We start from the raw sequence: 15,697 nt of genomic DNA on the forward strand, positions 1-15,697 counted from the left end.
TTGCATCAGAATGTGGTCAAGTAACGATGGCATGGACTGGTGCACAGCTCAGCAATGTAAAAAAAAAGAAGACAAAAAGTCTGCTTTGCATAATGAAAACATCTTTTATAGTGTAGTTACACACCTGCACAGCCGTGTTTGTAGAACAGAAATTTATATTTCCGCTCTTTATTTTGATTTCTCTCGTTAATCTTTCACTCCTGGTGTGTTGACATGTGTTCTGCCTTCAGTTCTGCATCACCTCGCACACCTGCAGTTAAGCCTCGTCTACTAGTCAAGCGAGGGTTGTGTCCCTGAAACAAAATGCTCTTTTTGCACATTTGTTGAAGTCCACAGATTCATTGATTAACTTAAGTCTGTACTTGGAGCCTTTACTCTGCCTCATGACCCATTTAACCCTTATCTATTGATTGTTTTCCTTCGCCAGTAACCTTTTGCTTCTCCTGTCTCTTTATGCCTTTTCTTCAGACTCGTATTCGGCAGCAGGCAGTGAGGGCAGCATCTCCACCTCCGTGGCGTCGCTGCCCCCACAGGCATCAGGCAGCTCGGCCCCCAGCTCCCCAGGCTCCAGGCGCTCTGTGAGCACCCTTAAAAAATGGCTCACAAACCCTGTCCGCAAACTTAGCGCTGGATCCACCGCCAAAGGAGAGCGTCAGGTCCGCAAACTTGAGGGAAAGCCTGCATGTCTTCCATCCCACAGCCAGAACCAAGATATGGGGAGCCTCCCAAGGCCTGTAGAGAGTCTCACCATCTTGCCTGTCACCCACAGAGAACCGGTGAGAATTTTTTTGATCATACGAACTAATCAAACAAAGCTTTGCCTGGTGAGTTTTGCAGTTCCGTTCTGCACATTTCACATGAACCGCCTCATAAGTAAACTGAAATTATTACTGCACCTCGTTAACAGTAGGTATTTGTATAAACTGGTTGTGATGCATGCAAAACTTCATTCTTGGGCAAACACAAATTAAAACCAACATCTTGACCACACTTGTTTATTTTAGGTAGCGCAAGGTTGTCAGTGGAGAAGCAGGTTTGATGTAGAGTTAATCCCCGGAGGAACAAGTACCATGTCAGTTAGCAGTGTTGCTGTGAATGACAGCAGCATTGCTGGCTCTTCCTGCAGTCTCTCACTCTACCCTGTTCTCTTATGTGTCCTCTTTTTCTTTTTAGCGCCGCCTGTGCCTCTCTGTGCCAGAACACATATGCACGCAACAGATTTTGTTATTCTGACACTGTGAACGTTTGTGTATGTGTGTGTGTGTGTGTGTGTATTCCAGGAGTGGAAAGATGGCCTGGCAAGCCCTGAGGACCTGTCACCAGCTACTCTACAGTCACCCAGCTGCATAACTGACTCGCTGATTGGCTGCACGTCACTGCCAAACGCCCAGGTCTGCCATCTTGATATGCTATCAAAATAACACCCAACCCTGTCCTGTTATGTCTCATATCACATATGATAAGTATCGCATAGAAATGACACCAAGCAGAACTTATACGTTGCTAACTTAAATGCAGTTAGTAATCTTTTGAAAGGAGGCCTGTTTTATATGATCTAGTAGCTGGCTATGAGATTGAAACTATGAAAATAATCCATTACCAATTCATTATAGCTGACAGTCTCAGAGAGGAGTAGAAATAATACTCTCAGTGAGGACGTAGCCTGGTGGGGAGGTGACATCAGCGCTCTTTGTCTCCATGGCCCTCCAGCCAGAGCTGGAAATGACTAACTCCACTGCTGCTGGAGGAGCTCAACGATGAAGCAACATGAGCACACAAACGCACGTAGGAGGGCTGCTTTTTGTAGCCACATATGCTACATACATATGCAGACATATATATGTGTGTGTGTGTATATATATGTACACAAATGCAGACATATGCACAGATGCATATGGAGACAAACTCTCAGACCAGATCGATGCCCCGAGGACCAGAGGGCAGAATCTGAGCGTGGCCAGTGTGATGCATGACTCACATTCAACATGTTGCAGAAGGACATGCCTGGAGATAAATAAGAAACGGCAAATGTGGTGAAAGATGACTTCACTTTTAGAACAAAGAAATGCTTAACAAAGAAGCGAGCCCATCTCCATTTCTCCATCAAACTGCTTGTGGCAAAGGAGTGTCTTAAGCTGGCTGGTCCCTTTTTGCTGCTAGAAGCTCGCTGGAAAATGGTGTTTGTTTGAACAGCGGGAGTGTTGCGTTAACCTGCGGTGCCTGCGTCCCATCAACAGGAAACAATAACGATGTCTGAGCATTTAAACACTGTGAAGTGCGTCCTGTTGTTGAATCGAGACCTGGGCACTTAAACTATAATTTCAGCCTCAACAACACTTTGAAAGACAATAGCGGGATTACATCAGAGGGATGAGGTCAGCGCTGTGGTGTTTTTACTGCCAGTGTTTGGTAGGAGAGCGAAAGCTACACACAGGGAGAGAGGTGGTGTGAGAGAGATTAAATTATGTAGGTCAGTCATCTCCGATGGTTCCTGTCATCTACACCACCTTCTCCGCCGACGGGCTCAGCGTTAAATGCGCTGCTCGTCTCCCCCACCCACCTTTTTAAAATAAAACTATAGTGTTTTTGATCAAGCACGGGAAATTTCTTACGATGTCCGCAGGTCTAACAAGCCGCTGTGTTAAAAAACAAGCCGGAACAAATGATCAACAGATCTATTAAATCACTTTTTCCTGAAGAACAGCTTGTACAGTCTCTGATCTTCACTCATAAAACGTATCAAACAGAAAACTCTTAACTAAAAGAATAAACTTTAACTCAAACCGGGACAGAAACTGTGAAAAGAGTTATGTGGTGCATTAGTTGTGAGCGCTCTTCAAAGCCATCCTTTGCTGTGTGACACCGGTGTTATTGCTGTTAAATTAGATTTTTCTGCACTTGAGACATAATGAAATCACCCAACTCTGTTTGTATCACAGTATCATAACTTTGATGTGCACTTGTGTGCATAAGGATTGCTTTGCCCCATCCCTTATAAAAATAAAAAATTGCTGATGCCACCTCTGCAGTGGAAAATACAGTTTCAAGCACAGGCCGTAATACCTATATTACAGTTTAAACAATCACATTTTAAGCCACACAGATTCATGTTTCCTTACATGAGGGCCTTTAAATTCACTTTACTACTGGTGATTTGCAGCAGTCTGTGTTCCAAGTGAAGAGTGCAATCAAAAGTTGGTCCACAGCTATAAATATGAAATAACAAAAGGCAGATATCAAATTATGGACAATTTATTTATTAGATTAAAACACTGTGCTTTAATCCAAGACAAAAATATAGTCAATGCAAATATTCTGTGGTGCAAACCTCTACATGCAAACATCCTTTTTTTGTTCTCATATCCAGATAATTACACTTTTATAATAAAATTCTTCTTTGATTTCTACACATAAAACTTGGAGCTTGTATTTTTTTTACCCATAGAAAAAAATAAGTTTTGTAATCACTTTGCTCTCAACTGAACTTACTTGCTTGGAAAGGTTTGGCCTCGACTTATTCTAAAACTGTTGTCAGTTTATTTCGCAGGCTTCTGGCTAGAAAACAAAACTTACAACAGAGAGAGACAAGGGATTTTTTTTTCCTGTGGGTTTTGCCACAGCACACCTGGAAATGATCAGGGAACCAGGGAGACCTGTCAGCTAGGCTGGAGCACTCCTAGCGGGGCAAGATGAGCTGGGGGAGAGAGGGTCTTCGTGGAGTCTCTCTGTCTCTCTTACTTGGCTTTGTCTCTTTCACACGCACCCCTGTGACACGACCAGAAGCTCAAAACTTCTTGATGGCAGCAAGTTTATCAAGGGGAACGCAGGTGAACAAGTTGAACTAGACCAGAGGAGAAAAGGAGAGTCTTGTCCCTCTTTCCGTTTGCTTATATGTGTATCAGTCCAGCCGTGAATTTATTTCTCTTTTGGGCAGCCTTCTGCCAGGCGGGTCTGAGTGGTTAGGTGTGTGTCTGGTGGTTTGTGTATGTGTTTAAGGCGGGGTGGTTCTGCTTGACTGGGACAAGGGGACACTGGGATTTAGGTAAAGACAGATGTCTGCCCCTATAGGTTTCCGGAGTCAGGAGAGAGTCAAAAGGCTAAAAAGAAATGCTTTAAAAATAGAAGGAGCAACTTTTTAAATAGATACAGTTAGACAGACATATTGTAGTGAGGTTTGAAGGGATGAGTGTGAATGCTAATATAGACAAACTAAGGGTTGTCTGCAGATGTTAAGCACGTCTCTGTTGAGTTAGTCATGACTTAAATCTTTGCAGGCCCTCTTTGCGGTGTGCACAATGACTCTATATTTGTGCTAGAACCCCCACAGGAAATTATATCAATTCCAGGAAAAAGCTTGAAAAAGGAGGTCACGTATGTACCACATGAACACAATCGATTAGATCGCAGTAACCCTGGGTTTATCTCGGGTACAACGTGGCCAATAAGGCAGGAAGTACTAATGTAAAAGATGCTGGTGCCAAGTTAAACCAAAGGAGATGTGCCATGCGTGTTAATATATAGTTTGTTTGAATTCCCAATTGGCAGATGAATTTATTAATTTAAACTTCAATAGTGTAATGCCACAAAATACAGGTTTGTTCTAAATGATTATCAGGAACAGCTTTATTTATTATCTTCTACAAGCACAGGCCCCCCCCCCCCCTGACTCTTTATCTGTTTTTTTCTATGTGTGTCACAGCATGCATCATTAACAACAACAATCTGATCTTTTTATCATTCAATCTCTGTTACTCGTGTCTCTCTGCGCTCCCTGGTCACCCTGGCAACCTGCATCATTACCATTTCTCTCCTGCTCTTTATCTCCCTTTGTTTACTTTATTCCTGGCATGATCCACATTACCTTTGATAAACAGTTTGTCTGCCTGTCTCTTCCTCCTCAGGACACGCAGTCCATCGGTGTTCTGCCAGATGACAGCGAGTCCGTCTTGATGGACGACACCTCCAGCCAATGGTCAGCTGCAGCTGACACCGAGGAGGAGAGGAAGAGTGCCTTAGAGAAAAGCATGTATGTGTTTCAGACGTCACTTAATTTATGCCCGATGGCAATTCGGGCTGTTGTCCATTCTTTAAATAAATGTGTTGTCTCAAACAGCAATATATTTAAGTGCAGCTGCTCTTAGAAAGCGTTAGCACTTGCAGCTCAGCTTACAGCCGAGATGCAGCTGAGTGCGTCTCCTTGCATGTTGAGTTGATGGTGGAACTAAATGACAATTTCACTTATTTTGAGGATTTTCCAGAAATCGCTGTCTGACTTATAAAAGAATATGCAGAGTAATAACTTGGACACTTCAAATAACTGAGCCATTGTTAATATGTTTGATGGTCCTTTTCCTGCTATGACAAGATAAATGTCTGTTCAGAAGCACCTACAGGGCAGGTCACTGCACCAAAGAAGAGAAAAGTAAAGCTTTTCCTTTTACTAGTCTAAAAATTCAGATTGACTTCTGAAAAAAATGAAAGGAATAACAGTAATACTGAAGACAGACACAGTGCTTTAAGATGACTCATATAGTAAGTACTGATAGTTTTAGATTGAAGTTTTTATAAAAGGTATTTGTGAAATATGTTTTTAGGTGGTAAAACTGTAATGATTTATGTGGATCATCTTACTTATCTGTTGAGCTTAAAACATTACTATTATTACTAGTAATGTTTACTATTACTAAGCATTAATTAGCAGTTGTCACATGACCAACGCTCCATTCTGTGGTCATGACGTGGTATCTTAGCTTTCCTCCTGATAACGAGTGCAAGGCAGTCACAAGTCACGGGAAACATAAACATAGGTGTTTATTTAAATTTTGCACGTTCAGCTGATCCTCAGTTAATAATTCTGTTAGCTAATTAGATTTATTGGACTTAGAGTGTATGGTCTGAATACCTGCTGTGTTTTCTCTCTGGCTTGTACCAAATCACATATTCATTTCCAGGAAACTCCTTATAAACTTGTTATTATTATTTCCATTCTGGAAATATATTAGCAAACTGGGACCTGTAAAATGAAGTGTTTTGCAGGGTGCAGAAAGAATTCAGTGAGATAATCCTAACCGTAATCTTTCCTCATTTATATTTTTATAGGTATGTGCTGAAGGAGCTTATTGAGACTGAGAAGTACTACGTGTCAGACCTGGGGCTCATAGTGGAGGTAAACCACCGAGTCTGGCAGCTAAGAACACACAATCTCCCTGACAAAAAGGAGCACGCTTAGTCATCCTTGCAGTCTTTCAAAGCGAGCTCTAAAGCTTAACCATCACAGTTCTGTCACTTTACTCCACACTTCGGTCTGCCTCCATCACACCATCTCCAAACTTAAGCAGATTTTGTGAATTATTAGCGTGAGGAGTGTTATATTGCCAGAGATCCATCTCCTACTGCTGAAAATAGCTCAAGATATTTTGGTTCAGAAATGAATTCTTGCCATCTGAAGGTTAATTAAAGCTCCAAAACAGTGTGTGTGTGATTGCTGCTCTTTGTTATAACAACTTCACTGTATTTACTTTTACTGTTTTGAGCCAGCTGCAGATTTTTGCAGGACTTAAGAAACAACGGCTGCTTTCTCTCCTTTTTGCAGGGCTACATGGCCACAATGAGCGCCAAAGGTGTGCAGGAGGACATGAAGGGAAAAGACAAAATTGTTTTTGGGAACATTCATCAAATATTTGACTGGCATAAAGAGTAAGTCCCTATTTTTTTTCTCACGGAAGTGAGAGGAGGAAAGTGTGTGAAAAATATACGCTTGCTCTAACTGCATGCAAAATGAAAGGCAAACAATAAATTGCAGAGTACGTGCTTGTAGCTCAGAGAGGACAAAGGAAAAAAAGTGCAGGAGGGAAATCTGACCTTCCGTTTTGTGGATGTGTGTGTGTTTCCTCTATGTAGCTACTTCCTGGGAGAGCTGGAGAAGTGTTTGGCAGAGCCAGAGCGGCTGGCTCAGCTCTTCATTAAACATGTGAGTATGGTGTAAAGACACACACACAAATGCACGTACGCACATAGTGCACGTGTCTAGGTCTACTTTTTGTGCTGTTTGGAGTAAAGGTAAAAAAGAGCTACAGAAAACAAAACACAGAGCTCCTGCTTATCCTTTACCGTACCTCTTTCCGTCTCTCTCAGCTGCCAACATCTCTCCTTCCTCTTCCCTGTTACTGATACGTCTTAGTCAGGCTGTGTTTTTACAAGCGTGCACATGGCTAACAGACACACACACATGACACGCTGTCTGATCTTGCAGTCTGGGCTGGAGGACTGGTCAGGAAACACCAGGGGAAAACAGTCTGAAAAGCAAACAAGAATAAAAGGAAGAATAATAAATTTTAAGCTCAGACTTTTTGATATGAAAGATTTTTTTCCTCCCCTCCCAAAAGCAGGGTCGTCTTTCTTTCACATCTTGACTCAAGAACGATGACACATGCAAAAAGATTCCCTGTTTAGTATATTGTTCTGCCAGTAGAACAGAGCTAGAGTCACTATAAGGTCACAACACTGATACAGCAGGAAAAATTAGATTTATGTATACTGAGTGAGTGGTGACACATGCAGACGAGATAGACATAATGCACAATTTTACCAAGTCGCTTCTTTTTGTGAACGTGATTAACTTAAATGTGTGTCTGTCTCTGACTGTAGCTCTTTAAACAATCCAATAAGGCTGAGCCCTCTGGACAATTAACTTAAAAAGCCTGTGGGGGAATTAAAAAACTTGTAACTAAATCTAAGCACAGTGTCAAACTGTGAAAACAAGCAGACTGGGAACACGGTCCTAATGAAAAACAGAAAACACAGTTGGCTTTTAACAAGCTGAGTCACTTGTATACAACACATGTGCTCACTTGCACACATATAGAGACACACATGAACACGTGAACCCTCGTGTGTCAGCAGTCGCTGTCTGCAGTGTTACATGATGTCCACTGAGGTGTAGCAGCTTGCTGTTCTCTAGGTTACAGAGCCATGTCTGTTGCTAGGTGTACTCCCATATTGGCAGCCTTTAAAAGGCTCTGGTTACACAGAGGGCAACCTGGGTAAATTATACATAACCTGATGCTCATCTACATATAACTCCATTAGGCCTCTCAGGTCTGCCACATCTGCACTTCCACGCCAATTAGTCACACAAGAGTAGGCACTACCAGACAGAGCTGGCTTCAAAGGCCCAGTCTTAGACGAATCATTATTGCTCTGCTCCCTTTCATCCCAAAGAGCAACCAGAGACCCGCACATTGATTACTCATGTTTGTACTCACTTTCATGGGCATTTTCATTTACTTGTAATGCTCCTTAAGATCTGTATTTCTCATCTCATCTTTTTTTTCTTTTACCATGTGGCTAACGTTTTGTAACAAAATGCTCAGTGAAATTATTTTATAATGTGGCTCGTATTGCAGGAGAGGCGCCTGCATATGTATGTTGTGTACTGTCAGAACAAGCCCAAGTCAGAACACATTGTCTCAGAATACATCGAGACTTACTTTGAGGTGAGTGAATTTCAACGTCTGACTCTGTGCAGTTTTTCTGTTTAGCCTAACCATCTTCAAGATGCTGTTTATATTTCTGTTCTGTTTATGCCCACGACTGTGTACGTGCGACTTTGTTTTCTGATTTGCCATTTGTTTATTATTCCAACTGACAGCAAGAACAAGACAAATAGGTATTAGTTGCAGAGCCTGTGCTTTATGGTCATAGAGGAATTATACAGGCCAACAGCTGCCGTGTTTTGTGCTGTCACGTCGATAAAATGTTGCGTCCGTTTCCGCTGTTAGGAGCTCCGGCAGCAGCTGGGCCACAGGCTGCAGCTGAACGACCTGCTCATCAAACCTGTCCAGAGGATCATGAAGTATCAGCTTCTGCTCAAGGTAAAAAGCATGTCATTGCTGTACTGTTAGCCAAACACCAGCGCCGTGTCTGCTATGGGGTTGCAAACATACAAGTAGAAAAACCAAAACACTTACATACAAACCTCTGTGCAGAAATGCTGATCACACACAATGTTGTCTGGTCAGGGTGCGATTAAGCGGGAGAGAAAGAGGCTCTATATATAAAATTTAAACAATAGTGTGTAAAAGTCCTTGAGCAGTATTCAGCTCATAAATACTGCCTCTCATTATTCTGCCCAGCAAACCTGGAATGCTCTGGTGACCGTGCTGTGTTTATTTCAACAGGACTTCCTAAAGTATTACACCAAAGCTGGGATGGACACGGAGGAGCTGGAGGTGGGTTTTGCTCTTTGCGCTTTAAATGGATAGATACATTTATTTATCCGTGTGGGGAAATTTGCTTGTAGCAAATTGTGGCTGACATTTGTATACACCATATAAGAACAATAACATCAACATAAGCAGCCATAAGCACACAATATGCAAACACTTTCACTGTCCTTGCATCTTAGGGATGACTTTAGCCACATCAATCTAGCCTCCTATGCGTTGCCCATGTTTAGAAATTTGATGGCTTGAGGAATATAAAATTGGACCTGTTTTGGTAAATATGAGGGAACAATAGTGTTGTGCAGATTGTAATAGTTTAAAGAAGGAGGCGAGTGAATGCCTCACATCACTCACAAAATTATGTACTTTATTCCATACTTGATCCCTATAAATGCTTTCTAAGCTTGCTAATCAAATTCCTAGCAACATAGTTGCTGTCGTTACTGTGCTTCTAATTGCCTTTCCCCCTTGTAAACAGAAAGCAGTAGAAGTGATGTGTTTTGTGCCAAAACGTTGCAATGACATGATGAATGTGGGCAGACTACAAGGTTTTGAGGTATGTCTCTGGATGTTTGGATCATCTTTCCTCCAAAAATTTGCCTTGGAATAATTTGTGTTCAGCTCATGAAAACCACAGTCTAACTACTTTCCCCGTTTTTTGGTTTTGTTTTAACTTTACCAGGGTAAGATCACAGCCCAGGGCAAGCTTCTCCAGCAGGACACCTTCACTGTTATAGAGCAGGACAGTGGCTTCCTGTCTCGTGCCAAGGAAAGACGCGTCTTCCTGTTTGAGCAGTTGGTCATCTTTAGTGAGCCGATAGACAGGAAGAAAGGCTTTTCACTCCCTGGATACATATTTAAAAACAGCATCAAGGTGAGAGCCTACTAAGCCTTAATAAACTCAAATGAGCCACACAGGATGTTTTTATGAACTGTATGCACTAATAAAAAGAAAAGAGAAAGTTCAACTCACTCCCAGGTTAGAAGTTACGTAACAGAACCAAAACGCACTCATTCCTGCCTGGCTTACATAATTCTGTCTTGTGGACTTTTTAGAGGCATGCGTGTGTTAACAAAGCATTTAACAAGCAAAGCCGAATCATATATATATGTTTCAGGTGAGCTGCCTGGGGGTGGAGCCCAGTGTGGACAGCGATGATGCGCGCTTTGTGCTGACATTACGCAATCCCGATGGAAGTGTGGTGCGCTTCCAGATGCAGGCCTCCTCCCCAGAGATAGGAAGGGCCTGGGTCAATGATGTGGTTCAGATCTTGGAAAGCCAGCGCAACTTCCTTAATGGTAAGTGCCAACCGAGTAAAGAAGACTCACATTTCAATCCAGTTCAGTTCAGATTTAATTTATATAGCACCAAATCACAACAACAGTCACCTCAAGCCGTGGTGAAGTGAAGCAATCCCTTATGAGCAAGCACTCAACCACGCTCAGTGAGGGGCAGTGGGGGTGATGGCAAAGAAAAAGATAGCAGACGAAGGGGGAGAGATGATAAAAATTCAATGACATGCTGCAGTCGGGGAGTAATTTATGGATCTCTCACATCTATAAGTTATATTTTAGCTTGGAGTTTAGAGTTTCATTTATTGTCTATGTGACAAGCTTACAAGACTGTGTAGTCTTTATATTCCCAGCACACCTAGAAGAAAAAAGGTTAGAAAATATTCAATTATTATTATTAAAATTGCAAGATTGCATGACGTTAGCATAAAGCATGGCATATGTAAATATACTGACCAACTTTTTCACGGTTTTGGCTTTGCATGAAAAAAATAGAAATAAATAAAAGACTGTCATTGTGGATTTTTGTAGTGTTATGTCAGAACTTTACATTTAATTTGCATTTTTATGATCATAACTTTAAAGTTGTAAGGATTTGGTATCATCCACTGTGTTTTTAATGCAACACTGACATGAAGAACCCATTAACTTTCTTTCTTTATTATCAACAAAACCTAATGTTAGTCATTGCTTTTCAAAAGCACTTGTATTTATTGAGGATCTTTTGGTAGTACTGAGCAGCCTGTATGGGTTCCGCTGTATAAGCAGGTGATGATTACAATATAATGCTGTGATGTTGTAATAATATGAAAATATGTCTTATCATAGATGTCTTCATTTCCTCAACAAATACATACTTAAATCCTCTGGATGCATTGTTTTATAAAAGATTCAGAATCAGCAGCAGAGTTTCATAAGACCTGCCTGTTGTTTCTCTCTCAGCCTTACAGTCGCCTATTGAGTACCAGCGGCGAGAGAGCAAGTCTAATAGCCTGGGCCGCAGTATGAGGCCCCCTCTGTCTGCTGCCAGTGCCCTGCGGCCTCACTCCTCTGCCTCCATTGACCGTCATAAACTGCCCTCCCTTCACTCTCACAACACCTCCCTTCCTGCGCTCTACCTTCCAAGCCAAGGCCAGAGCCAAGGATCCAATGAGACCTACTCGCTGAGGGATGTAAGTCACTTGTGTTTCTTTCATCTCTGCATACAGTGACACTGTCCAGCAGTAACTGCTTACTCAAACTCAATCCTTCTGTTCATGAGACACTGCATGGCCTATTTATCTCTTAAGCTTTTACTGCTTCTGGACTGGAATGTTGCAAAAAAATAAAATATTAATAAAAAACAGCAAATGGTATTGTGTGCATGCACTCCTGTACTTAGAGACTTATCTGTTCTTACCTGCTTCTGCAGCCCACTGTGGTCCAGCCATGCCCTGCTGACTCCCACACTGTTTCTCCATCACATGTCCGACTTGGCTTAACTGATCAGCCAAACTGTCAAGCTGTGTCAAATGGGCTGTACACCCCAACCACACAAAGTGTACAGGTAGTGTATACGTATGCACAAATCAGTCTGTGGGGTTGGTTCGATGGTACACATGTAATTATTTCGCACAAAACGTCACAATTAATTAATAGCAAAAAAGCGTCACAAAGCTCTACAGTGGGAAATAAGGTCTAATTAACGTTACACTGATTTCCTTAAAGGCATTTACCATTAAAATGGTAACTATTTTTTCAGACACACCGTAGAGACATTGTTGAGTCATAAAAAGAGTTATTTCCCCCCCTGTTGGATGGTAAAGGAATTATTAAAACTCTGAACATTTTTGAAGGAAACCCGATTACAACAGCTTCACAGTAAGAATTCGGGTTTCGCTGTCCTGGAAGCTCGGAATTTTATTCAAAAATAGGAGCATCCTGTTATTGGGATTCCGTGCATTACCATTAGCAGAGTTTCCCTCTGTCATCACTTGGCTCGTGTCCGTAGAGGGACTGCGCTGACCGGTCAGAAGTTGTTGTTCTTCGTTTCGCTCTCTGTTTACTCAGGTTGGACAGATTTGGCACACAACAAACAGGAAGTAGGCAGAGACAGAATTCAGCAAAAGGAAGTCAGAAAAAGATGCCTATCAAACGCAGATAATCGTTTCCTATACTTGTGCTGGGGAACATACAGAAGATGGGTGGGCCAGTGCGTTTTTCAGGCTGAGGCTGTAAAAGAAAAGTGCTGGGATAGAACGGTGTATCGTGTTGTTTTTGAGATGAAAATCAAAATGCGGTATGTCTTTGTGATGAACATCCCCTCTCTCCCCAGCAGAGAGCAGGAGAGGGCTGCCGCAGGGGTCAGGCTTCTGATGCTGGAAACCAGGGTCCATTGTCGGGTCCATCAGCTGGACGACGTCCCAGCAACCTGGCCCAGCTAGCTGAGGATGACCTTTGAACTTTGGTGCCGTGTGCGTCATCGGTCAGGAGGACGGCAGCTAAGGCCACAGCTGGGAAGACAAGAATCGACTATTTGTTTATGCCAGACTGCACCTTACCTGGTTCAGTCAAGATTTCTGAAGATCAATGAAGGACCCTGATGAATATATGAAGGAACTATGGGCTGCAACTATGATAAATGACTTTGCTCCTTTTTAGAGAGCCATTTAAAGGGAGGTGACTTAGCCTTGATCACCTTCAGTGTACACGAACAGCACCCAGTGGGATGTCACTGGACTCATAGTTACAAAATACTCCGTGGACACTTACTGTTGTGACAGTTTCTGCTTTTTACCTTTTTTGAGAGTTTATATTCTCTCTTTGAAAGGGCAAGGGGAATTTGTTTGATGATTCCATTCCTAAATGGGGAAGTCACTGGAGTTACGTGTGTGCCTGAATGTATGTTTATGAAATTATGTGTGGATGTGTTTGTGCGCATGAGAGTGTGGAAGGAGTGGCTCTGGCTCCTCTTGTACTCTCTGTTAAACTTCCTTGAAGAGCTTTTTTGTTTTCTGATGCCCCATTGCGAAGACAAACACAGTTACATTTTTACATTTTATTTTCATTTCCCTGCTGACAACTGAGATTGCCGTTTCTGTTAACAAGAAGAGGAAAGACAAAATGTGCCACAAGTACTTTACTCGCTCAAATTTCATCTGCAAGTAAAAGAACTTTCTTTCTTGCCGCCATGTTGAGAGCACCTCTTTGCTCTGTTATTCTGTTTGACCGGCCTCCCTTTGATCCGGACAAAAAGGCATGAGGAAGCCCCCTGGAGGCTCTCTGTGGGTATGACGTCACTTCAGAATACTTTTTACTCTTTGGGCAACTCCAGAGGAGTTGCGAGATATGCATTAAAGGGCCTGCTGTGCTGACCCAAAGTTCTGCATGCAACATCTTTACATACATCTTTCTTTCTTTCTTTACAAGCCAACTTGGGTTGCTTGTGATTTTTGGGGACAGGGGTCCCTAAAACAGCTCATTGGTTTAAACTAATATGAATTGTTTCATCGGTTCACTTTTGTCATGTTAAAAGCCGTGCACCATTTCTATAAACTCTGTTAGCTTTTGGCCACATGGGCTAAATACTGTACAGTGCATACCATAAATTATACATTTTCACTTGTACCACGAAGAATGACCAAGGTATGCCAAAAAATGTCACCATTCCAGATGGTCCCATTGAAAATGACATGTTGTTGCATAAACAGAGCGATGCTGACAAATCTGCATGCGCCCACCTCCTCAACAGTGCCAAACACAACTGCAGCTCAGCTTGCCGCTACTCTTACCACCAGTCGTTGATATTTGTGTTTCTATCTGGACGGTGTCAAAAAGAAGAGGAGAGCGGAGTAGGTCTGTTCTTCTTTGTGGCCAATAGAGGTCCCCACAAGGCTTCCATTCTCAGTTGAGTTGAATCATACAGCTGCACCAAAGATCAATAGGCCTCATGCTTCCTGCTAACAGTGAAGCTGCTTGCTAATCGATCGGTCCAAAAGGCAACACTAAATTACCTTAAGTAAACTGAAAGATGGGGCATTAGATGACTTGAACCATCTCATAAAATGTATCTGCAGTTAATGTGAAGTGGTGAGGTTTTTCATGGGAATTACTGATCAGGCAGTTTTGCATGTAACACAAAGGAATACCACTACAGAGAACCAAAAGCAAGGACATAAAACCAAGAGAGGGTTTGTTAATGACATGCTTGACTGAGTAGAAACAGTTGTATCATATGAATTAAAAAGTGTCTTTGAAACAGAGTGTAGTTTTTGTGTTTTTCTTTGTATTTGAGACTTATTTACTTTAAAATACACAACCATCTATACAGAGTATTTGAACAAGTATTTGACCTCGATGTCAGGTAAGTAAATTTAAAGGAAATTCACTCGATGGGCTCTGCAATCTGCGCTGAATTCTCTTAAATTCTGATTTGATTCAGATTAAACTTTCAAATTTGCCGTGGAGGTCCTCAGACTCCACCGCGGGACCTCTGACAAAGACAAAGCATTTTGCTTGCTTTTGCATCCCAGCTGGAGAAAGTTCAAACAGGATTAAAAACAAAGGGAAGAAACCCCTGGATGAGCAGACATCTGGTTGGCTGGCCTTTGAATAAAGCCCCATTCTGGGCAGTAAAGCGAGGCCGATCGTAATGTGGCTGTGATATATGGAGGCTTGTGGCGGAGTAGGGGGGAAGGGGGTATTAACTTTCACAAGGGTGCAAAATCAAAGGGAGTTCCTGCCGCTGCTGAGGGGGTCTCAACAACAGGGGTCCTATTCACAGGGAATTCCTCTCCAGTGCCCTCTGTTGCATCTGTTGACTCAATTTTCTCCATTGAGAGAATGAAAACACTCATTAAAAGCCACATGGCTGTGAACTTGATTGCAGCGAGCGAGACAAACAGCTCCATCAATGGGATGAGTATTTACTTTGAGGTGTGAAAATCTTTGAACAGCCACCATGTTAGGTCTTTATGAGGATCTTCCCCCCACACACCAACAGCACAATGAGCAGCACTTGTATTCTGAAAGCAGTAAAATATCATTTGAATAAAAGGTTAGCTCAGTGGGTGCTTCAGATTGCCCTGAGAAATTCACTTGTTTGCTGAATGAGTTGCTAAGAAGTTTAAAACTGTGACTGACCCCAACTGTCTTTTTACTTCAGTTTCTTGTAGGTGTAAAAACGAGAACGTTGCTAGAAA

General features: G+C 42.2%; 1 protein-coding gene across 5 annotated transcripts in view; it reads left to right on the forward strand.

Annotated features, from left to right (window-relative positions):
* The window catches only part of arhgef25a (Rho guanine nucleotide exchange factor (GEF) 25a), a 41,242-nt gene extending 26,488 nt beyond the window's left edge, over positions 1 to 14,754 (forward strand). For 2 of the 5 annotated variants that reach the window (XM_085259935.1, XM_085259937.1), the window contains 15 exons: positions 469 to 776; positions 1,281 to 1,391; positions 4,902 to 5,026; positions 6,100 to 6,166; positions 6,593 to 6,696; positions 6,901 to 6,970; positions 8,406 to 8,495; positions 8,781 to 8,873; positions 9,180 to 9,230; positions 9,703 to 9,780; positions 9,907 to 10,098; positions 10,343 to 10,523; positions 11,460 to 11,689; positions 11,929 to 12,063; positions 12,832 to 14,754. In XM_085259935.1, coding sequence (XP_085116061.1) covers positions 469 to 776; positions 1,281 to 1,391; positions 4,902 to 5,026; positions 6,100 to 6,166; positions 6,593 to 6,696; positions 6,901 to 6,970; positions 8,406 to 8,495; positions 8,781 to 8,873; positions 9,180 to 9,230; positions 9,703 to 9,780; positions 9,907 to 10,098; positions 10,343 to 10,523; positions 11,460 to 11,689; positions 11,929 to 12,063; positions 12,832 to 12,957 — 1,961 coding nt within the window. In that variant the 3' untranslated portion in view covers positions 12,958 to 14,754. The remainder of the gene's footprint in view (positions 1 to 468; positions 777 to 1,280; positions 1,392 to 4,901; positions 5,027 to 6,099; positions 6,167 to 6,592; positions 6,697 to 6,900; positions 6,971 to 8,405; positions 8,496 to 8,780; positions 8,874 to 9,179; positions 9,231 to 9,702; positions 9,781 to 9,906; positions 10,099 to 10,342; positions 10,524 to 11,459; positions 11,690 to 11,928; positions 12,064 to 12,831) is intronic. The other 3 variants (XM_085259936.1, XM_085259938.1, XM_085259939.1) reach the window with 3 other exon arrangements.
* The last annotated feature ends 943 nt before the right edge of the window (positions 14,755 to 15,697 follow it).

The sequence above is a fragment of the Mchenga conophoros genome, linkage group LG20, assembly GCF_057382185.1.
Source record: "Mchenga conophoros isolate Kocher_MC1m ecotype Shallow Benthic linkage group LG20, M_conophoros_male_GT1.1, whole genome shotgun sequence".
NCBI lineage: Eukaryota > Metazoa > Chordata > Actinopteri > Cichliformes > Cichlidae > Mchenga > Mchenga conophoros.